Raw genomic sequence first — 23,870 nt, forward strand, 5'->3', positions numbered from 1 at the left:
CACAAAGGGCCAAATGCTTTTGTAGCTCAGTAGAGCGCCTTAGAGGATAAATGCAACAATTGGACAGATTTAAAGGGACTTAAACTATTGTGTTACAGCCTCTAATAAAGGGCCACAGACCAAGTAATTTCAGACAGTGCATCTCTTGCTTCATCCTATTTCGGCACTCATAAGGACATAAGATGCGCCGCTGGTGACCTTTGGTACTAGGATAGGATTAACATTTTTGAAAATTGCTGAAGTAAAAAGAAGAAAGGTGAATCAGAGTAAAGAAAATTCAAAATGGATCAGGGATTTCAAGAATGTATATTATTTTATTACAAGATTTGTTCACCCAATCTTTTCTTCATATATATTGAAACATACAAAAGGAGAATAAAAAAAAAAGGGTATAGAGTCCCTTTATACCATGACAAAGAATTTGTATAGAGCAGTCTAGCAAAAGGTAGACAAAATATCACCATTCCTGGAATTTGACCACTACATTCAGGTTCACATAACACCCCCTTTCCCAAGCAGCACTTATTCACCTTTTCTCCTAAGTGACAATGTTGGTGAATAGCCTAGTGCTGTCAAATGGGGCGGCGGAACCACTGACATATACTTTCTCAGTGGCTGCCCTGGGACAAGTCTGCAGATCAAAGAGGTCCGAGGTGCTTATCTTCATACCTGTTCCAGGTCAGTGGCACAAATTATTGAAACAGGAGGCTTACCCCAACAGCCATGCATTTTGCTCAAGCTTTTGTTTTTTTTTCTCGGAAATACAGGAGATAATCTGAATCCAAAAGATAGGAAAAGTTTGACAGTTATGTGGTCGAAGCTTAGCCAAGTCTTCAGGGACTTTGGAGCATTCTGACTGCCAAAGGGTGCACAGTCCCAATATAGAGGCAAGAAATTCTATCCTAAAAGGAATAGAGGATCAGCTTGTTGCTGTCCCCAACAAACTGGAATCCATGGAATTTTACAACACTGCTTAGTAGTAGTCATCTACAGCCAGGAGCACAGAGATAGATGCAGGACTGCAGGTGACCAGGGTATAGGTCTTTTTCTGGTTATCAACCCAGGAAGATGGATTTCTCTAGGCCATCCTCCACCTGTAGGTACTCGAGATAGGACTGATAATACTGGCTCTGATACTGAGGACTGTTCCGTACATAATGGAGGTAATCTGGGGCTCCAGGGCACACAACATTGTCAGCCAAAAGAACAGAACCGGCTCTCAGCAATCCACATTCCTAGAAAGCAGAGGACAGGACAATCAAAGGACAACTCTTAAACAGATATACATAAACATCATTAAATGTACTCTATGTATTCCTTTAGATCAGTGTTTCTTTAACAATGGGTTGGAAACAGTGATGAGCTCAGGCATGTTTGCATCCTAGTTCAAACCCAAGTGAGCAAGGCCACCAGGAAGTTGTCACCTGTACTGGGCTAATCATCTGCAACCAGTGGTTTCCCCGCCCCACAACCGCACATATACAATGTGGCTGCATGAAGAGGAATGCCTTGGCCTTCTATGATTGACCCAGTACAGTGGCAGCTTCTTGGCGGGCTCGCTCAAGTGAGTTCAGACTAGGATCCAACCATGCTTGAGTATCAATCCTAGTCAGGACCCAAACTGCGTAAAAGATGGGATCCTGTATCATCCTGTTCTTGAAGCATGAAATCAGATACTACTGCTATCTGTGAAGTAGCCTATAAACAATGTTGTTAATGTACAGCTCGTTTTCATATGTTGAAAATGTAATAAGCACTCTCAGTGATGACCTTTGCTGTTATTAGATGTTTGTATATTACAGTAAAATAGGTGAAACCTGTAAAACAAACATATGATTGACAGAACACTTGAGTATAGGGGGCTGGAGAGTGTGTGAAAGAACACAGATAAAGATTGTGAGATGAAGACACTCTGACACTAATTAAAACTGTCAAAAAGAGGACCCCAGAATAGCCTTACTCAACGAATCTAAAAAGGGGTGCCCACACACACCCAGACTCTAATATACTTTATGTTCCTAGTGGCCAAGATAGCCAATGCAACCGCTTGGAAAAAGCCCATGGTTGACCTGGCAGTGATAAAGTGCAAGCTCACTTGGATCATGACTAATGCAAAGCTGATCAACATACTTCAAGATACCTCGCCACGGTTTGAGAGTTTGGAATCCATGGTTCAATCTCCTTCGTGATGATTACTGGTGGCCAGGGGGTGGGGTGGTGCCCAGCTGGGCCATGGCTTTTTTTTCTCCTTTTTCTTTCTCACTCTTCTTTGTCATCCTTTTCTGCTTCCTTCTGTTGATGTTTTTAAATGCCTTTTACAAGATACCAACCACCCACTATGATGGGTGGATCCTATGTTCTCTGCGCCTTGGTGAGCACTTGGTAATTTATGCTTGGGATTCATTTCCTTTTATTGGAGAGTTCTTGCAATTTACATGCCATTTTCCTCCACTATATGGAATGCTGGTGCTATTCTTTAACCATGTTTTGACCTATGTAAGCTTGAAACTACATATTACCATTGTTGTTCTTAATTGTTTGCTGGCAGTACATTCCACCTGTGTTGCGGACTCTCATCTGCTCCTATGTTTGATCAATAATGATGTGCCTGTTCTGGTCTTTATATAAGTGTAGCTCTGCGCCATGGATATCTAATCTTGACACAAAACCAACTAAAAACAGTGAAAAAAAAAAACTTAACAGTGACTGCTGCAGTTCTAGATATGTGTTAAATTAGAAACTGTACTAAAAATGATCAAAAACAAAATCTTACTTATCAGAACATATTATATGCATTCCAAAAAAATAATATGCAACAAAAATAGTGTTAACAAAAAGATCAAGAAAATAGTCCCAAAAAGTGCTCTGATACTTGTAATAAAGTTCTTCACTTGAGAGTGCTGTAGGTGCCCCACATGGACGGACACTCACCGTATGTAGATGACCATCTATTTCTAGTATGATCAGCAGTGATTGTGGGGCATTTCCCTGTGTAATTACCACCATTCCTTTACTACAGACAATATGCAGCACACCAAATACATCCAGTCATGAAAAGGACAGGAAATAAATTCATTTGAATGGTTTAACGCTAAGGGATCTAACAATGGCCCACAAATGCAGCATCGGTAAATGGTAAAAGCCATTTGAACTCACCTCCAGCAGTTTGGTGTCTGGGAGGTAACTGATTTTCCAGTGATCTATAAACACCAGGTCAAACTTCTCAATGTCCAGTTTCTTCTTCAGCTGAGGGATCAAGATGGAGCTGGAGCCCACCAACAATTCCACCTGTGGCACAAAACAGGGATAAGATTTCTCCCCCAGCATAAAAGGTTCCTTTGTTAGACCCCTGAATGGTGTTCTGGAGACTCTTGTGGTGAGATCTCCCTGCCAAAATCCTGAGCTTTGTTTCTGGGAGTTCTGTGTGTACTTGTCCACCTTTTTGTGTGGTCTAGCTCCTTCTGCTACATTCTCTGTAGTATAAAATACATAAAAACCCAGCAGGAAGAGTGAGAGCCCCTCTTAGTGACTGCAGCTGATGTGCAGAACTAGGAACTCAGCACAGAGATCCCACACAAAATTGTCTGGCTACTACGTATGAAAGTCAAGGTGAGGTCAGAACATCTTGACTGCTTACTCAAGGTCAGTGACTCTAAGCTGGCTATACATGGTTAGGTTTTTTTTTTTTTTAATTGAGCAGATTAACAAACACACAGTGGATGGAGGAAACCCTCCTGGAGTGAAATATTCTGACAACAGTACCCTCTACTGTCAGAATACACTGATCAGTGGCTGCAGCAATTGGTCGTCAAATGTTTTCCAGCATGTCCCTTCAACAGAAGTTGCTCAAATTATCAACTTCTGTCAAGTGTGGATAGCCACGTACTGATCAAAATGTGGCCACTGCCTGCTGATGTCTAACTTTGATCAGTGTATGTCTAGCTTTCCATTTCTCGGTGGAGCCCAGTGAAAAATTGTCAGCAGAAAATTGTTGGCATCCTTTAGATTAAAAAAAAAAAAAAAAGAAGATTAAAAGAACAAGATTTAGGCTACATTTGTTAAAGTTTGTACGTTTTCTACTTTTTTTCTATTATGCAGCACTTTCTCCTGTCCTACCTAGGTAAGAATGATTTTGCACTACCTGGTGGCTCTGATGATACATGCGTGCTACCGGTTTCCACACGTGATGTGCTGCAGGGCTTCAGGACCCGGCAGAGACTTTTGGCGCATGTGTGGGGTAGATGTCACATGTATAAAGGTCCTATATCCCATCTAAAACCTTAGCCTTCTCACACAGGTATTTGCTCTATTTCAGATTTCCTTTAATAAATAAGGAAGCATAATTTTTGGTAAAAACTGGATTTCAGAAAATGTTATAGCCATGAATTGGTCATTAATTTTTTTGTAGCTATTTTTATATCAAAGGTAGTGTCCATTTTAGCTGACATGCTCCAGCACAGCACAGAAGATACTTCCATTAGAGAGTAATGACCCTCATTTCCTATACGGAATATTATCCCCTCTGAGCAGTCACATGATCAGCATTCTCATGGTACAAAGAGCGATAGCAATCTGGGAAGTCATCTGTGGATAATTGTAGACTTTTTCGCTCAGCTACAGATTTCTTTTTGCTTCAAGCGAAGTCAGTTCTTGAAACTAGTCCAAGGCAATCTTTGACTACAGCTTCCACAGTGCAGCTGACAAGGCTCCTTATAGTTTTGTCATAGCTTAGTCACCTGTCAACTAGCCGTGCCAAAACAGTAGTTAATGGAGTTCTGGTTATTGGCATGGCTGTCCAGGGGACAACCTGGGCCTTTTTCAAGAAGCAACCTATAGTTAGGATATTTCCTAAGATTCTGGGACTTGATATACTGTATGTGGGATTTGATATACTGTATGTGCATTATTGGAAATGCTGTATGTTAACTGACTGGATCAACAATAATTTGCAATCATTTATAAAATGGGAACATGCCTTTTAAATAAAATCTCATCTATTGTACTTTTTTTGTCTTTTGTTCAATTTGTATTCCTTTCTCTCTTTCTTTTCTTGTGTTTTCTTTTCCCTCTTTTTTTTCCTCTCGTTCTCTTGTTTTCTTTTCCCTCTTTTTTTTCCCTCTCTTCTCTTGTGTTTTCTTTTCCCTCTTTTTTTTCTCTTGTGTTTTCTTTTCCCTCTTTATTTTCTCTCTTTGTTCTCTTGTGTTTTCTTTTCCCTCTTTCTTTCTTCTCTTATGTTTTCTTTTCCCTATTTTTTTTTCTCTCTTTTTTTTCCTCTCTTTCTTCTCCCTTTTTTTTTCCTTTCTCTCTTTCTTCTCTTGTGTTTTCTTTTCCCTCTTTTTTCTCTTGTATTTTCTTTTACCTCTTTTTTTTTTCTCTCTTTTTTTTCTCTTGTGTTTTCTTTTCCCTCTTTATTTTCTCTCTTTGTTCTCTTGTGTTTTCTTTTCCCTCTTTCTTTCTTCTCTTATGTTTTCTTTTCCCTATTTTTTTTTTCTCTCTTTTTTTTCCTCTCTTTCTTCTCCCTTTTTTTTTTTCCTTTCTCTCTTTCTTCTCTTGTGTTTTCTTTTCCCTCTTTTTTTTTCTTTTTCCCTATCGCTCTGGAAGAGTATGGCTGTTTTTGATCTTCTGGTTAGCCTATTTTTTATTATGTATCTACAATGTTGGTTCTGCGGAGGCTTCTCCCAGGAGTATTGCTGCGGCTATTTTTGTTGAAATCTTGCTATAAACTTGTTCTGTTTTGCATGTTACCCGTTATATCAGTTTGTATTGTGCTTGATTCTCCACTCTTGGATTTTTTGTAAAATTCATATAATGTGCCTTTTTATGTATGTCAATATTGGCCTTAATAAATGTTCTCAAGGAAAAAAAGAAAAAAAAAATATCTATTATTATGTAGTTTGTCTACATCTATACATTGCAGTGTAGTGTGCTTCTAAAAAATAAGATGACATGCAGCATTTTTTTTCAGTATGTGATAAGGGGGCACAATAAATTAGGCATGCATGTGTTTAATGTATTTGTCTTTATTCCACCAACACAAAAAAAACCCTCTAAACTCAAAGTTACCCCTCACTTTGCATGATGCATGAAGAAAAATTCAAGTTTAAAGGGCACAAAAATATTATTTTACATGCATAGAGATGTATTAGAGTTCTAAATGATGAATTGCAATTGACCACCATCAGAGAAAGATTTTCCAGCATGCTTAACAATCTTCTTGACTGATATCCTGCATTCCTATCAGTTATGTTTTTGTAAACCCTAACAGTGAATTTTCTCTTATTTGCTTCCTTATGGTTTGTAAAATATACAGCATGTTCCTATAGTAGGTAGGAAAATAAAATCAAGGGGGAAGTATAATTTTTTCTCATTGTACACATATTTTGCATAATTGATATAGTGTTTACCTTGAAATATTAATATTTATGTGACTTTCACATTTTACAAGCTGTCTTTTTTCTTCTTGTATTGAATGTTTAGATTTATAGATTAGCAGCTACAGTTATGCCTGGTGCACGCTATGAATCTTTTGAGGAGCACGCTAGGAGGTCTCTGTACTTACCATGCGTTGTTAGTACAGCGATCTCCCTGCTGAGCTATTGTGTTCTGATAAGGGGACCCCCCCACCAGGACACATCAGTCAGCGCTCGCTGAGAGCGCTGATCAGACCGATCAGCAGATGTTTTTCTCATGCTCATTCTACAGAACATGCTCATTCTGTTGAACAGGCTGAATGTCGGATGGTTTCTGTTGAACTATCTGATATTCGGCCTGTGTGTAGCAGACATTCATGATCACAACTGCCGAGCGATGATAAAAGCTTCACCGGAAGTGTATTGTTTTTTAGTGAAAGTGTCAAGTCAGACGTTTACAGCCATTGTGTAGCAGGACCTGTTTAAATAATGTAGAAATATGGCTGTCCCTTGTACATCTATAACTATAAACTATATAGCAGTGCTTGACAAATTTGTTTTGAATCTAGGAGCCAACTAAAAAAAATTAGGAGCCAGATTTTTTTTGTAGCGTAGCGTTGGTTGTCAGCGCCCGGGACTTTACACAATGCGATTTGCCACGCGACAATCACAGCAAACCTGCACGTTTTAGGCACCATTGAAAATAATGGCACCTGAACATATGTTTTGCCAGCACAGCAATTCTGCTGTGATCCCAAAATGCCCAGGTGTGAATGGACCCGCTCTGGTTCACACATATGCGATTCTGGATTTGTTTTGAAACTTCGCAAGACAGGCTAGATATTTTGTGTTCCTACTGAGGTCATTCACACAGATGTGATCCACACACATTGTGTTCTGCGTCTCATTATGAAAAGGGTCTTGTGCGAGTTTGTAGCGGTGTGTTCCAGGCTCGCAAATGATAGCGTAGAGTGGCATGTGTAGATAAGTGTTTTGCTATTGACAGGCGTTTTCCCATGCAAGTCTATTGGGAGGCGGTTTCCCATGCAAGTCCATTGGGAGGCGGTTTCCCATGCAAGTCCATTGGGAGGCGGTTTCCCCATGCAAGTCCATTGGGAGGCGGTTTCCCCATGCAAGTCCATTGGGAGGCGGTTTCCCATGCAAGTCCATTGGGAGGCGGTTTCCCATGCAAGTCCATTGGGAGGCGGTTTCCCATGCAAGTCCATTGGGAGGCGGTTTCCCATGCAAGTCCATTGGGAGGCGGTTTCCCATGCAAGTCCCTTGGGAGGCGGTTTCCCATGCAAGTCCCTTGGGAGGCGGTTTCCCATGCAAGTCCCTTGGGAGGCGGTTTCCCATGCAAGTCCATTGGGAGGCGTTTTCCCATGCAAGTCCATTGGGAGGCGTTTTCCCATGCAAGTCCATTGGGAGGCGTTTTCCCATGCAAGTCCATTGGGAGGCGTTTTCCCATGCAAGTCCATTGGGAGGCGTTTTCCCATGCAAGTCCATTGGGAGGCGTTTTCCCATGCAAGTCCATTGGGAGGCGTTTTCCCATGCAAGTCCATTGGGAGGCGGTTTCCCATGCAAGTCCATTGGGAGGCGGTTTCCCATGCAAGTCCATTGGGAGGCGGTTTCCCATGCAAGTCCATTGGGAGGCGGTTTCCCATGCAAGTCCATTGGGAGGCGGTTTCCCATGCAAGTCCATTGGGAGGCGGTTTCCCATGCAAGTCCATTGGGAGGCGGTTTCCCATGCAAGTCTATTGGTAGGTGTCTTCCCATGTAAGTCTATTGGGAGGCGTTTTCCCATTGAAATCTATGGGGCGCGTTTTCCCATTGAAATCTATGGGATTGGGCAATGTATGAACCCAGTCACCAAAACGCAATTTCTAGTAACCATGGCACCCTGGTGCCTGGGATTTGTCGATCCCTGATATACAGAAATAGGTTTTCTTAAAAGATGAACATATTTTGATGAGATTATTTACAGCAACCTGCTCTGTTTTACTTGTATATCATAAAAATTATTGAAAAGACTCTGCATTCCCTGTAAAGGGTAAGTTCACCTTTCAGAATGTTACATGTTCCACTCATATTTAGGGTGGAACATGTAACATGTTCCAACTACTGCCACCTCTCCCCTCTGATACCCCTTCATTGTGACAGAGGGCCGGGAACTTCTCCACGCACCTGCTGTCACAATTTTTAAAGAACGCTGCCATGTCTTTTATTCACAGCTTCCTGCAGCTTGAAAACAGTCAGCCCATATCAGAGGTACAGGCTGAAAGCTGCAGGACTTGTCTGCAAGAGCCTGATCATGAGTTCAATGCTTTCCAGGATCCTGCAAGAAAAATAATATATGCACATTTTTTTTCTGCAAAAATATTTGCATTCATTATTTCTTTTAGAAAGGCTATCCATAGCCTTTAATATGGCTGCAAGGAGAAACAGATATTTTGGTATATATCTATAGATTTGCTTTGCTGGTTCCCATACTAACATGCTTGCGCTCTTTAGATAGGGAACATTAAAGACAGTCTCTTCAGAGCAAATAAGGCCATCATCAACTACTAGATGTGTTTTGTTCTTATGTTCTGCTCTTCTTGCAAGAAAGACCAACAGACCTTGCAGGTCCAGTCTACCACAACGTAACCAAACAGGCTACCAGCAATGAAGGTCTCATTTCGCAGGTCCCTTCCAGAGTCTGACAGAATGGACTATTGGGAATTAAAGTTTCTTCTTCCAGGTCCCCTCCAGAAACTTTTCAAACAGGCTAGCAGCAATAAATGTCTCACCTTGCAGTTTAATTCCAGAATCTCTTCAAAAGGGGCTAATAGCAATAAAGATCTAATCTTGGAGATCCCTTCCAAAATTTGACAATGTTTTTTATGAGCCATAGCAGGACTTAGAGCCAGATACAAACTGATGGAGAGCTGTCACCTCTATTACACAGTGCACTCCTGGCCAGATCTGCATGTGCAGACTGGACACCCAGGCACACATTACCAACTCAGCGGTTTATCATGGAAGCCCATATACTATCCTACACTTAAGTGCAGGTGAGGAGATTAGAAAATTTTATTTCTATACATCTATCCTTTGGTGATTCTTAGAAGCGCTTCCTTTCTTTTATCTTTTAGAATCTCACATGGACTACTGGGAATAAAGCTGTCACCATGTAGGTTGCTTGCAGAATCTTTTCAAAGGGGCTACCAGCAATAAAGGTCTCACCTTTTAAGTTGCATCCAGAATTTCTTCAACAGGGGCTAATAGCAATAAAGGTCTAACCTTGCAGGTCCCTTCCAAAACCACCAGATGGAATAGACTACTGGAAGTAAAGCTCTCAATTTGTAGGTCGCTTACAGAATCTTTTTTAATGAGGCTGTCGGCAATAAAAGTCTCACCTTGCAAGTTGCTTGCAGAATCTCTTCAACGGGGACTAACAGCAATAAAGATCTAACCTTGCAGGTCCCTTCCAGAATCTGATGGAATAGACTACTGGGAGTAAAGCTATCACTTTGTAGGTTGCTTGCAGAATCTTTTTAATGGGGCCTGTGGCAATAAAGGTCTCACCTTGCAAGTCGCTTGCAGAATCTCAACGGGGACTAACAGCAATAAAGATCTAACCTTGCAGGTCCCTTTCAGAATCTGATGGAATAGACTACTGGGAGTAAAGCTCTCACTTTGTAGGTCGCTTGCAGAATCTTTTCAATGGGGCTGCTAGGCGGCTGCTGATCTTGACCCTGCAGGCCCCTCTATAACATACTGAATGGAAATATTACTGGGAGAAAAGGTCTCACCTTGCAGGTCTGGCCAGCATGTTTCCTTTCTGCAGTTCCTTTCTGAGTCGGGAGTGATGATGATGTTAACGGGTTTTGAGAAGTGCGAGAAAATAGTTGCAGGGGCAGCTGCAGGCAATGCAACGTGGTGTATAGAAGGGCTTCCTGCAGACGCCACCTGAGCTGCTGGGAACTGGGTGGGAGGGTTGTATTACTTGTATTACTGGCTGTCTGCTCGGTCTGAGAACAGGAAGAGGAGACACTGGAGGACACTGGGTAATCAGGGACAAGGGGCATCTACAAGGATAGGTAGGATGGCAAATTGGGTTTGGTAAACAAAAGAAAATATATATTTTATTACAAGACTGCACCAAATTTGTCCTTGACAATTAAAAGTTATCTATACATTATACTATTTAATTTTAATTCACCTCTATAAAGACAGATTTGCAGTTAATGTGAATCTCTAACCCAAGATCTTTTTTTGCCTTTTAATTTTGAAAAGAGTAGGCAATGGTTAGAAGTTAGTTGGATAAGGACTCCTTTGTAGCAGCGGTAGGCCAATTACCAAGAATCAGCACTATCCCATGAAGTGAGTCACATGCATTTCCATAGCTGAAGCACTTTTTTTTTGCAGTTGAAAGGTTTAGCAGGGAAACAAAGGAATGGAAAATATATTCTTCAGGGGAAGGAGGCACTAAAGCAAATTTGTTGCTTAGCCCTGTCGGGGCAAAGCACAAGGTGCCTATTAAGTCTGCATCCCCAGCAAACTCACTACGAGCTAGCTCACTACTGGATGGAAGTGAGTATGCATTAAATGAAGAGAGGCTGGGAGTACAAAAGTGTACTGGCTGCTCCTCTTCCTTCCCATCACAGCACATTTCCATTTGTATAAGATCTCTTTTCTCTGAATGAAACCTCATATTGAGTCATTGCTTAGACTCGCTATTGTGATATTGTAAATTTCAGCTTGAGCTACTGAAATGTGTGAACAACAGGTTCAGTGGTATGTAAGAAAACATGTAAAAATACTTAATATAATGTATTTCAAAAGAAATTATGTTGAAAACTATTACACATTCCCTTTAAGAAAGGTCCAACCCACCTGTGCCTCCAACCCTGCGTGCTGAATTACTTCTTTGGCCACCTGGGCATAGTGTGGATTCATCTCTATTGTAACAAGCCGCGCACCAGGGGGCAGCAACCTAGCGATCCGCACTGTAGAGTAACCGCAATATGTGCCCAGTTCCAGCACCCACCGGGGACGGGTCTCCAAGACAATAGCATCCAGGATCTCCCCTGATGTGAAAAAAAATAAAATAAAAGAATTAGCTGTCAAATTACATAGACACACAAAGCTGCACACAGAGCAGTTACCTGTACAGTAGGATTAAAGTGAACCTGTGCATTGACTATGTACAACAAGCTCACTTAACTGTACACACACGTGGGGAGGGAGTTTTTAAAGTGGTTGTAAACCTAAGACTTTTGACAAGTTTTACTGGCAGCAAAAGAAAAAAAGATGACTGCGAGGGGGCTCCAGGCTGTTATCCACAGCTTCAGCTCTGTTTCTATGTACGGTGTGGAGGGGGTGTGTCCCTTCCCTCCAATCAGCTCTCAGAGCTCTCCTCACTGGGCTCTGCAGTGTGTAATTTCAGCTCCCCGCACCTTGTTTTCTGACAGCTCAGACAAGCTTTATAAAATCTAAACAGATGAAGAGAAGACTGCAGATAAACAGGTACAACATATGTAGGAGGATTTGTTTTAACCCTGTGCATCACCTGAAGCTAGTTGCTTCACTGAGAATATGTAACATTCCCAAACTGGAGCTTACAGCAGGCTAAGTATTTTGGAACCTGGCAGCCAAATAGAGTAGTGGAGAAGTAAAGAGAAGGCAAGTATAAGCAGGTGGAGCGGGCAGCAGGTAAAGTTAGCCTGAAATTTAAACGTGAGGATTTTTCATTTTATAGGGAACATCCAGAGATGTTGATCATGCCCAAGCAGTACTCTAAATAATATATCTTTTGTTCTGAATTCTACTTAAAAAATACAGGGCACTTCATGGTACGCGAGTGTGCCTACTCCTGCCTCCTGTGCATCCAGCCTCATAACTCTACTGTATACCTGCAGTGTGAGATCGAAGGCCTGCTTCACACCAGTGCATAGTGCTTTTTGTTCGTTTTGCAGTGCTTTTTGCATGTGCATTTTTTCTGCAGTTTGCTTTTTTTCAAGCTTTTTTTTTTGTTAAAGTGGAAATTCTTTTGTTGCTGGGCAGAATAAAACTGCAAAACGTTGCAAAAATGCACTACATGCATTTCAGCAGCTTCTCTATTGAACTCTATTGTAACAAATACACTGCTTTTTGCATTTAAAAAAGTCCTTGACCATTTCCAAAAACACAGCAGCTCAAAAAAGCAGAGATGTGAACATGTATCATAAGAAACCATGTAAACCTCTTGTGCAGCCTCCTGGTGTCTGGGCCTAGATGCCGAGCGGCCGCACATTTGCGTTCTATTAAAAAAACATATGTGCTGAGAGCATGCGCCCTGCGCACTCCCAGCACACACATTTGGTACTCATGGAAAGGTCCAGATCTCCTTTTTCGATCGGGACCTTTCCCGATCATGTGACTGCCATGACAGCGAATCACGGTGCTCACATGACCCTAAAACCCTGCCCCGCCTCCCAGCTTCTGGAACCCTTAAAGGGCTGGGAGGCGCTGTCGCTAAGGGGTTAAATGGACTGTAGTGCGTTTCTGCAAAAAGCACCAAAAAATGCATTGGTGTGAACCAGCCCTAAGACCTATGACTGCTTGTCTCAGGACACTTGGAGTGAGATTTAGAGATGTCACTATGGTGTTGCTCACTGTTCTGTTTGCTGGAGGCTATGACATGAGGAAGCCAAGGCTCTGCCTCTACAAACATGGCCACCTCCATACAGAGACACAGTAGAAGAGAAGATCGTAATGGGGAAAGATCTCTTTTCTTGGGCACGGCTTCCTTTTTGACAGCTGCATGGCACAGATTTACTTTGAGGAAAAAAACTTACATTTAGCATTGCAGGCTGCCATTGTCAAACTCTGGAAACTTGCTGTAGCTTTGGGCAGAGCATGCCCCTGCAGAGTCACATGTGACTACCAGCAAAATCAGTACCACCTCCAAAAGTAGTACAATGGCACAGAGGCGTAGCTAGGACATTTTGCGCCCGGGGACAAACTATAAAATTGGCGCCCCAGCCCCCCTTCCTGTTTAATCACATCACTGACACCAATGATGGGGCACTATTCCTCCCACTGACACCAATGACACTTACCTTGCTGACCCCTGCTCCAGCCTAGGCTCCTTCCCTCTCCCATCCACAGACAGCATACCTGGTTGCAGCAGCACCATCTGCACGGCACACTTACCGGTCAGCTGTCTTCTTCACTTGCTCCGGCCGCTCCCTCACTCGATCTTCACGCTGCCGCTCGGCTCCTCCTCTCCAAGCTCCGCCTCCTCGCAGGTGATTGGCCACCTGTGTGCCTTTCCTGAACTACAGTTCTGGTGCCCAATCACCAGTGAGGAGGTGGAGCTTGCAGAGGGAGGTACAAGCTGCCATAGGCTGTCCAGTGATCCCAAGGGTGTGGACAGATGACAGGGGCGGCATGTCATCCCGCCCACACATCGTGTCCAGGGAAAAGGAGACACCGGACCTGCGGACCTCTCTACCCCAACTCCTGGACTGGATCGTCGTGGGACTGGGACACGGAGCCAGGTAAGACACAGCAGCCTGCCCCTGTACTAAGTGTCCCTTCCGTTGGAAGGGGGGGCGGCAGCACCGTGCCGCCCCCCTAAAAAGTGCCGCCCTAGGCAAACGCATTGTTTGCCTCGCGGCAAATATGCCCCTGGTTGTAAGCCTCATTTTGGCGCCCCTGTACCTTGGCGCCCTGGTACATATGTACCCCCCTGCCCCCCCCAGCTACGCCTCTGCAATGGCATTAGCTGGGAGAATTTACTATACTAGGAGTTCGATTCCTTTTAAAGTGCAAGCCCAGCTTTGAGTAAGTTGTCAGCAATTAAATGAGTACATTACTGTTTTCACATGTTTAAATATTTACTCATTTTTGCCATTTTCCTTATATCTCTGACAAAAGCTTAACTCCAGCCAACATTTTTAATTTTTTACAGATAGAACAGGGAGGGCTAATTTTTTTTTTTGTTGTTATCTGCCTTCCTGTTGGAAAGATTACAACATCTGGCAATGTTTTTATTGCTATCCATGCCTGTGAGTGACCCTAGATGAGGGCTGCTTATCTGTCTCTGTATGCATATAACTGCTTGTGTGATTACATGCCTACAGCCGTGGTATCTGTCAGCCTGTCATTGATTTCTACAGGCAGCTGTCCGTGGCTGTGCACAAACACCCATGGCTCCAGTTATATGCTCTTTCTTGGCATTGTACTGCCCTTTGTTGTGTGAATGAGGTCATATTTCTGTTTTATTTGTTGATTATATTTTACATTTTTTTACAGTACTGTCTGGGGGTGTTGGAAAAGATCAGGGGTCTAAACAGCGCCCTAATATTTCCTTTTTGAGACAGAGATAGATAAAGAGATTGAGGACACAGTCCTCAGTCTTCTCCACGGCAGCCCCAGCACTCACTACACCAAATACAGAATGTTCTGTACAGAGCACTTCTATGTTCATTTATAAACTGAAGTGATAGCAAACTACTGAACACCAGAAAAATGAATACTGAGCATCCTGAACATCCCATCCTCCCTCCCGCTGTGGCTGCCCACCTGTCATTTCATCCTCACTGTGCAGGCACAATCTGATCCACAACCCGCTCTCTCAGCAGGTACAGTGGAGGGCAGCAGGAATCAGAAGGCACATGAGGGTACAGAGGGGAGCAGAATTCTGGCACTGAGCAGGAGGATCAGTAATAGGCAGGGAGCAGAAAGTGGGGGATCTGACAGGTGGGGAAAAGTGCAGCAGTGGGAGAGGTGTGCAGTCACATTTTGAATAAAGGACTATGATCAGCAGCCTGTCAACTGCTGATTATAACCATTCAATTATTCAGGCAAGTCTAGTCTAGGGCAGGGCTCTCCAAATGTTCTAAGCAAAGGTCCGGTTTACTGTCCTTCAGACTTTAGGGGATCTAGCTTGTGCCCAGTGGGAGTAAACATTGCCCCATCTTTGGTATTACAAGTAGAAATAGCTGATGTCAGTGGGAGGAATAGTGCACCATCATTAGTGTTAGCGGAAGGAATAGAACACCATTGTTGATGTCAGTGGAAGGAATAGTGCACCATTGTTGGTGTCAGTGGGAGGAATAGTGCACCATTGTTGGTGTCAGTGGGAGGAATAGTGCACCATTGTTGGTGTCAGTGGGAGGAATAGTGCACCATTGTTGGTGTCAGTGGGAGGAATAGTGCACCATTGTTGGTGTCAGTGGAAGGAATAGTGCACCATTGTTGGTGTCAGTGGGAGGAATAGTGCACCATTGTTGGTGTCAGTGGGAGGAATAGTGCACCACTGTTGGTGTCAGTGGAAGGAATAGTGCACTATCATTAGTGTTAGCGGAAGGAACAATGCACCATTGTTGGTGTCAGTGGAAGGAATAGTGCTCCATTGTTGGTGTCAGTGGGAGGAATAGTGCACCATTGTTGGTGTCAGTGGGAGGAATAGTGCACCATCATTAGTGTTAGCGGAAGGAATAGTGCACCATTGTTGGTGTCAGTGGAAGGAATAGTGCACCATTGTTGGTGTCAGTGGGAGGAATAGTGCACCATTGTTGGTGTCAGTGGGAGGAATAGTGCACCATTGTTGGTGTCAGTGGGAGGAATAGTGCACCATTGTTGGTGTCAGTGGGAGGAATAGTGCACCATTGTTGGTGTCAGTGGGAGGAATAGTGCACCATTGTTGGTGTCAGTGGGAGGAATAGTGCACCATTGTTGGTGTCAGTGGGAGGAATAGTGCACCATTGTTGGTGTCAGTGGGAGGAATAGTGCACCATTGTTGGTGTCAGTGGGAGGAATAGTGCACCATTGTTGGGGTCAGTGGGAGGAATAGTGCACCATTGTTGGTGTCAGTGGGAGGAATAGTGCACCATCGTTGGTGTCAGTGGGAGGAATAGTGCACCATCATTAGTGTCAGTAGAAGGAATAGTGCACCATCATTAGTGTCAGTAGAAGGAATAGTGCACCATTGTTGGTGTCAGTGGGAGGAATAGTGCACCATTGTTGATGTCAGTGGGAGGAATAGTGCACCATTGTTGGTGTCAGTGGGAGGAATAGTGCACCATTGTTGGTGTCAGTGGGAGGAATAGTGCACCATTGTTGGTGTCAGTGGGAGGAATAGTGCACCATTGTTGGTGTCAGTGGAAGGAATAGTGCACCATCATTGGTGTCAGTGGGAGGAATAGTGCACCATTGTTGGTGTCAGTGGGAGGAATAGTGCACCATTGTTGGTGTCAGTGGGAGGAATAGTGCACCATTGTTGGTGTCAGTGGAAGGAATAGTGCACCATCATTGGTGTCAGTGGGAGGAATAGTGCACCATCATTAGTGTCAGTGGAAGGAATAGTGCACCATCGTTGGTGTCAGTGGAAGGAATAGTGCACCATTGTTGGTGTCAGTGGAAGGAATAGTGCACCTTTGTTCGTGTCAGTGGAAGGAATAGTGCACCATTGTTGGTGTCAGTGGAAGGAATAGTGCACCATTGTTGGTGTCAGTGGAAGGAATAGTGCACCATTGTTGGTGTCAGTGGAAGGAATAGTGCACCTTTGTTCGTGTCAGTGGAAGGAATAGTGCACCATTGAGAGTGTCAGAGGAAGGAATAGTGCACCATTGTTGGTGTCAGTGGCAGGAATTATGCCTCAAGGGCCAGATAAAAACAAGCAAAGGGCCACATCCGGCCCCTGGGCTGCAGTTTGGAGACCCCTGGTCTAGGGCTCATGGTCACTGAAGCGATCCTGAGCTTCTAGCAGAAGGAATGCCAAGAATGTGAGGTTTATGGAGATGGCCAGCTGAAGTGCTTCTGTTCCAAAGTAAGCCTTACACCCTTGGCAGAGTAAGGGTTGGAAATGAACTTTGATCTGCTTACATTTGCCTTCCCTGGTTTCTCCCTCCCCTCTTCATAAACCTGCTAATACAATTGTAAAATTAAAATCTTTCCATTTTCATTACCTACCTTATGTTAGTCCCAAGGACATCATCACTGGGTCTCTGTGTATCTTCATGCAGTGCAGGCAGATCATGGCTGACAGGAGAAACCAACAGGGTGCTCTATATAGCTCACTGAAAACAGCACATCACCCAGCCGCAGTACTCCTCTCAGGCACTGTGGGTCAATCAGCCTCTGTTATACGCACAGGGCTGTCAATCAAACATGTTTCAGGTACTGGAGGATACAGAAAGATTTGGGTTGGCACGGACTGTGCCTAGGTGTGATTACTAAACGGAGATCAAGGAGGGTTTTTTTGTTGTTTTTCCAGCATTACAATGTTAGAGTATACAGTATACAGTGGTGTGTAAAATCAGAGACAGACTTCCTTTCAGCACAGGTGACGCGCAGACACTGCAAAGTGAAGTCAGGCTGTGCCGTCACATGACCATCTCGACTTGCTTACCCTTTTTGTCTCCAACGTTCATCGCCCATTCCACCTTGCTGCAAAAAGAGTCGATGGCAGAAATGACACTGAGGGCGTCTCCATGCTTGGCACAGCGCTGTACGAATTGCAGAATCCTGATTGGCCGCGTGGTGCCCGTCACAAAGTCCTTTAACCGTTCCAAGTAGTTGTCGTGCCACCAGAGTGCCCACTCGCCATTTGTACGCACTTTCCAAACCACAAAAAGAAGGAGGCACAACAGTGCAGCGCACAGCAAGGACACCATTGCCAGCATCCTGTAACCGGCAGCAGCCAGAAACACAAAGACCTGATGGGAAGATACAAAGATTACAGATTTAGAAGACTTCAGACATACACTGTCTATCGACGAAACACAGGCAGATCTTTTCAAAACGGTATTAAACCCAAAAGCAAACATTTATTATGTGAACAATTCTTAGATGTGATGGCTGCATGCATTTGTTTTTTCTTTTTTTCTAGGCCATTTTCTTTTTTTTTTGCCTGCTGATCCAGCCAGTAAGTCTGTTGTTTTTCCACAGAACAAGCTGTCCAACCAATGTAGCAGTTAGAGGGTTGCTGACAGGGGTGCTTACAATGATCAGCATTTAATTTATGTAAATCCTTTATCCCAAAAGAAAAAAAAACTGTTGCTGTGACTACTTGTGTAACTGAAGTGTGAGCTGGAGCTTGCCTTCACTTTGTTAGTGCATCTAAATCTGCTAGTGCATCCTCCTCCCCCCAGACTGACAGTGCTGCTGTCCAAAGATGCCTCCTCTGCTCCTTCATCCAGAGGTGGGGGCACGCTAATACAGGAGGTCTGCATGGCTGCATTCACACTTGAGCGTTTTGTAGCTTAAAGCTCCACAAAAGCTCAAACGTAAAAAATCAAGGAGCAAATTGGATCATGTTTTGCTGGGTTTATTCTTTTGCCTTCCTCTGGATCAACTGTGGGTTTAGGATTAAAACTTTTTTTTTTTCTATGGTTAAACTGGATGGACTTTTGTCTTTTTTTCAGCCAGACTAACTATGTAACTATGAACTGGATGGATTTTTGTCTTTTTTCAGCCAGACTAAGGCTGGCCATACACTATACAATTTTCTGTTCAATTTCTCCCCAATTTCCTTTAGATTTACCTTCAACTATGTAGTGCAAGGGCCTGCTTAATTGGATAAAATTGAAAGTGTTGTTTAGGTTTGACCTCATATTATATGGTTTTTGGTAAATCTAAAGAAAATTGTATAATGTATGGCCAGCCTAACTATGTAACTATGAACTGGATGGACTTTTGTCTTTTTTCAGCCAGACTAAGGCTGGCCATACACTATACAATTTTCTGTTGAATTTCTACCCAATTTCCTTTAGATTTACCTTCAGCTATGTAGTGCAAGGGCCAGCCTAATTGGATACAATTGAAAGTGTTATTTAGGTTTGACCTCCTATTATATGGTTTTTGGTAAATCTAAAGCAATTTTCTAAAGAAAATTGTATAATGTATGGCCAGCCTAACTATGTAACTATGAACTGGATGGACTTTTGTCTTTTTTCAGCCAGACTAACTATGTAACTAATTGTTCTCTATGGTGCCTGTTCACACCTGATCATGCAAACAGGCACCATAAAGAACAATTGATTTTTTTTAAGATTGATTTTTTTTGGAGCTTCAAGCTACAAAACGCTCAAGTGTGAATGCAGCCTTACTGGCTAGATAACCAGGTGAAAACAGAGGGAAAAAATCCTAAAATAAATAAATAATTAAATAAATACAAACGAATGCAATGGCCACATCTAATTATTGGTAAGCTGTAATATATTACGTTTCTGGTTTTGGTTAAATACCGCTTTAAGGTAAAAAAAAAAAAAAGTCTAAAGCTTGCTACACATACTACAATCTGATTGCACACACCACACTGATTGAACAAGTGCTAAATTAAGTTTTAAATGCGTCATCCGTACCAACCTGATTCCTACTGTCATTAGTCCTTGTGGACCGTGTGGAAAATAATTGACTGCTGGCATGGGCAGTTCTTTAGGTCAACATTTAACAAAAAAAACACCAAAGCTATATGCATGTTACACATATGACAATTGTATTCTACAATCTTGAAATTTACCAGTAATTATGTATAGCCAGGGCCTGTGGGCTTGTTCACACCAGGTACGATGATCAGCATCGATCAATGCATGAGACCATAGAGGAGACCAGTAAAATCAGTCTGTAGATGTAGTAAAGCATGCTCGTTATACCGTGGAACCTAAGGGGTTAATCCTCTGCACTGAGTAAAAATGCTGTTTGATCCCGACTTCTCTGATCCTCCCCTTCTTCCAGTGTCCTCCTCATATCTCCTGATAAGACATATCGTGTGGAGTCTCCCTGCACATGCTCTCCAACGTTCATCGCCCATTCCACCTTGCTGCAAAAAGAGTCGATGGCAGAAATGACACTGAGGGCATCCCCGTGCTTGGCATACACTTCTTCCAGTGTCCCCCTCTTATCGCCTGATAAGACATATTGTGTGGAGTCTCCCTGCACATGCTCAGTTTGGTGTGTATTGCTAGAGAGGTTTTTTTTTTTCTTGGGAGAGTGCATGTGATCAGCACAGGGCCAATCAGCACTGTCCAGACAGAGGTCAGGGGTTCTGCATCCTCCTAGAGCAGAAAGAAAACTCCTCCTACAAGCTTTAACCAGTGTTCTGCTGAAGTCACAAGACTGCTCTAACTGCTGATGAAAAAAGTTATTTAGCAGTTTATATTTACTAAAATAATTGCATTTCCATGTTGTGTGTACTGTGGGAGACCAGATATAGAGAACGCAGGGTCCTGGGTTTAGTAACACTTTAACCATTAGACGCCCGGCCTATAGCCGTTTGGCGGCCGCAAAAATGCTTCAGCTTTCCGTGCAGCGGCATGATCTGTCACCGGCCGTGTACCTCGGACACGGCCGATGACAGATCTGAGTATCGGTCCCCGTTGCCGGTACCATGTGACCTGCTGTGACCAATCACAGCAGGTCACATGACAGTTGTATACAATGGATGGCTTCATTCATGCCATCCATTGTATACTAGTGTCTAGCTGTGAATGGTCACAGCAGGTCACATGCACGTCATGTGATTAGCTGTGGCCAAATCACAGCTAAGCACAAAAAAAAAAACCTGAATTAAAGCGATTTCATTCAGGTAAATGCTTGCTTATAGCAAAGTAATTCTTTGCTATAAGCAAATTGTATAAAAAAAAACAAAAAAAAAAAACTGATCACTTCCCCAAAGTAGTACAATGTTACTATGGTAACATTGTACTACTTTGGTCATAGTAAAATATAAAAAACAATCTTAAAAATTTAAAAAAAAAATGTAATAAAAAATTAAAAATATATATATATATATATTTTTTTTATTTATTTTTTTCATACTGTATATATATAGTGTCCCTGTTCACCGCCATGCCAGTTATATGACGACGTTGTACTGCACTGTTGACAGTATGTAAAAAAAAAAAAATAGTGAAAATAATTTTTTTAATTTTTTAATTTTCCGAAAAATGACAAAAAAAAATACAACTTCAAAAAACTCGCCATTCCTCTTATGAAGTACGCTGGACTGTCTACTCTGCAAAAAGGGGTCATTTGGGGGATATCTGTACTATTCTGACATTCTTGGACCTCAAGAAATTAGATTGGCTGTCAGTACTTCAGGATTGATCAATATTCAGATCTATACCATAGTTTGTGAACTCTATAACTTTCCTACAAACTAAAAAATACATCCTAATTTGGGTTATTTTCACCAAAGACATGTAGCAGAATACATCTCGGCCTAAATTTATGAAGAACAATTATTTATTTGCAAACTTTTATAACAGAAAAAGAAAAACGTGTTTTTTTTCAAAATGTTTGGTCTTTTTTTGTTAATTTAGCAAAAAATAAAAACCCCGGCGGTGATTAAATACCACCAAAAGAAAGCTCTAATTGTGTGAAGAAAATGATCAAATTTTAGTTTGGGTACAATGTTGTATGACCGCGCAATTGTCATTCAAAGTGTGAGAGCGCTGAAACCTGAAAACTGGCCTGGGCAGGAAAGTGTAAAATTGCACGGTATTGAAATGGTTAAGCATGACTACAAAAAAAAGTTTAGGTGGAATCATCACCTACTAAATGCCTGAAAGCCATTCCTCTTCCAGAGATCACTTTTTAGAGGGTCAGTAAAGACTGCTGTTGGTATAAATGAGGCCTAAAGGAAAGTATGAGTAAGGCATGGATAGGCTGAAATGCGTTAGTGTTGGCTTGGAACATGTGTATTCCTTGGACCAAATAAAAAGAAATTTTATTCATCCTCACCTGCTTCCTCACTACTACACGGAAGGACTCTTTTGTAAAGGGGTGGAAACCCTGGACGGCCCTGATTGCATGATTGGGTTGCACTGCCATTATACTGCATGTGTGTCTAGCTGAGAGCAGTTGGTTTGTGGTGGGTGGGTGCAGCGTGGTGCGGGGGCAGTAAACATACAGTGGCCAACTGCAAATGACAGAACTTGTATTGAAGTCACAGACAAAAATACAAGCTGCCTGAAGACATTCGACTGGAGACACTCAGAGTTCAGAACAGTATTGCAGAGCGAAGCAGATCCAGTGTGCCGCCAGCGTCTGTCACTGAGGGTTGGAAAAGAAAGACGGAAGGAAGGAGCGCCGATGTCCAAAAGAATGCAAATTAGAAGATAGCTTAAAAGCTGTTTACCACTTGACCTCCTGAGGATTTACCCCCCTTAATGACCAGGCCACTTTTTGCTACTCAGCGCTGCACTAATTCAACTGATAATTGCGCGGTCATGCAATGCTGCACCCAAACAAAATTTACGTCCTTTTTTTCACACAAATAGAGCTTTCTTTCGGTGTAATTTGATCATCTGTGCGCTTTTTATTTTTCACGCTATAAACAAAAAAAGGCCAAAAATTTTGAAGAAAAACAATATTTTTTACTTTCAGCTATAAAAAATATATAGTAAACTCAAAGTTGGTTATAAATTTAAGCCAAAATGTATTCTGCTCCATGTTTTTGGTAAAAAAAATCCCAATAAGTGTATATTGATTGCTTTGTGTGACAGTTATAGCGTCTACAAACTATGGTATAGATACTGCAATTTACGCCATTTTTCTGCTATACAGCGCTGCGCTAGTTTAACGGACAATTGCGCGGTCATGCAATACGGTACATAATTGAAATTTACATCTTTTTTTCCCCACAAATTGAGCTTTCTTTCGGTGGTATTTGATCGCCTGTGCGGTTATTTTTTGCGCTATAAAAAAAGGCTGACAATTTTGAGGGAAAAAAACAATATTTTGGACTTTTTGCTATAAAACATGTCCAGTAAAAAAAAAATTTAAAAATCAAAATTTAGTCATAAATTTCTTCCAAAATGCATTCTGTGACATGTCTTTGCTATACAAAAAAAAAAAAACCAATACGTGTAAATTAATTGGTTTACGTGAAAGTTATAGCATTTACAAATGGCAGGAAAGATACTGGGATTTTTAGGTTTTTTTTATACTAATAATGGCGGTGATCAGCGGCTTATGGCGGCGATCAGTGACTTATGGCGGGACTGCGGCGGACATTCTGACATTGGGGGGTACTGACTTGGGGTCACTGACATCCCCAGTGACACCAATACAGTGATCAGTGCAAAAAAAAAAAAAAACACTGACACTGTGCTAATGGCACTGGGGAGGAAGGGGTTAAGTTTATTTTCAGGGAAAGGGTTAACTGTGTGAGGGGAGTGTTTTACTAGGGGGCGGGGTGTGTACTGCATGGGACACTGCTGATCGGGAGAGAGAAACTCTTCTGTCCCAATCAGCATGTCCTGGAGCTGTCAGGGAACTGACAGAAAGCACAGCTACTGCAGCTGTGCTCTCTGTCAGCGATTGCCGCCGATCACCGGGACATAGCCGGTAACGACCGGCTGTGACCCGGCGACTGACATCCGCGGCTGTGATCGGCGGGACAGGTAGGGCGGCGCACATCATGCGCGCCCCCTACCTGTTTACAAAACACACGTTTTAAAACGTGCTTTTGCCCAGCCGTGC

The 23,870-nt window shown here is 42.6% G+C and overlaps 1 protein-coding gene across 2 annotated transcripts in view; it reads right to left on the reverse strand.

Annotated features, from left to right (window-relative positions):
* Positions 1-294: 294 nt before the first annotated feature.
* LOC149463465 (catechol O-methyltransferase-like) overlaps positions 295-23,870 on the reverse strand; it is a 41,583-nt gene continuing 18,007 nt past the window's right edge. The window contains exons 2-6 of one of the 2 annotated variants that reach the window (XM_089675002.1): positions 17,794-18,100; positions 11,289-11,482; positions 10,205-10,480; positions 3,157-3,288; positions 295-1,235 (exon numbers count right to left, since the gene is read on the reverse strand). In XM_089675002.1, the coding sequence (XP_089531128.1) occupies positions 1,056-1,235; positions 3,157-3,288; positions 10,205-10,480; positions 11,289-11,482; positions 17,794-18,067 (1,056 nt within the window). In that variant the 5' untranslated portion in view covers positions 18,068-18,100 and the 3' untranslated portion in view covers positions 295-1,055. The remainder of the gene's footprint in view (positions 1,236-3,156; positions 3,289-10,204; positions 10,481-11,288; positions 11,483-17,793; positions 18,101-23,870) is intronic. The other variant, XM_089675001.1, reaches the window with a different exon arrangement.

The sequence above is a fragment of the Staurois parvus genome, unplaced genomic scaffold (assembly GCF_062004578.1).
Source record: "Staurois parvus isolate SC_StPar_1 unplaced genomic scaffold, SC_StPar_1.0 ptg000154l, whole genome shotgun sequence".
Taxonomy (NCBI): Eukaryota; Metazoa; Chordata; class Amphibia; order Anura; family Ranidae; genus Staurois; species Staurois parvus.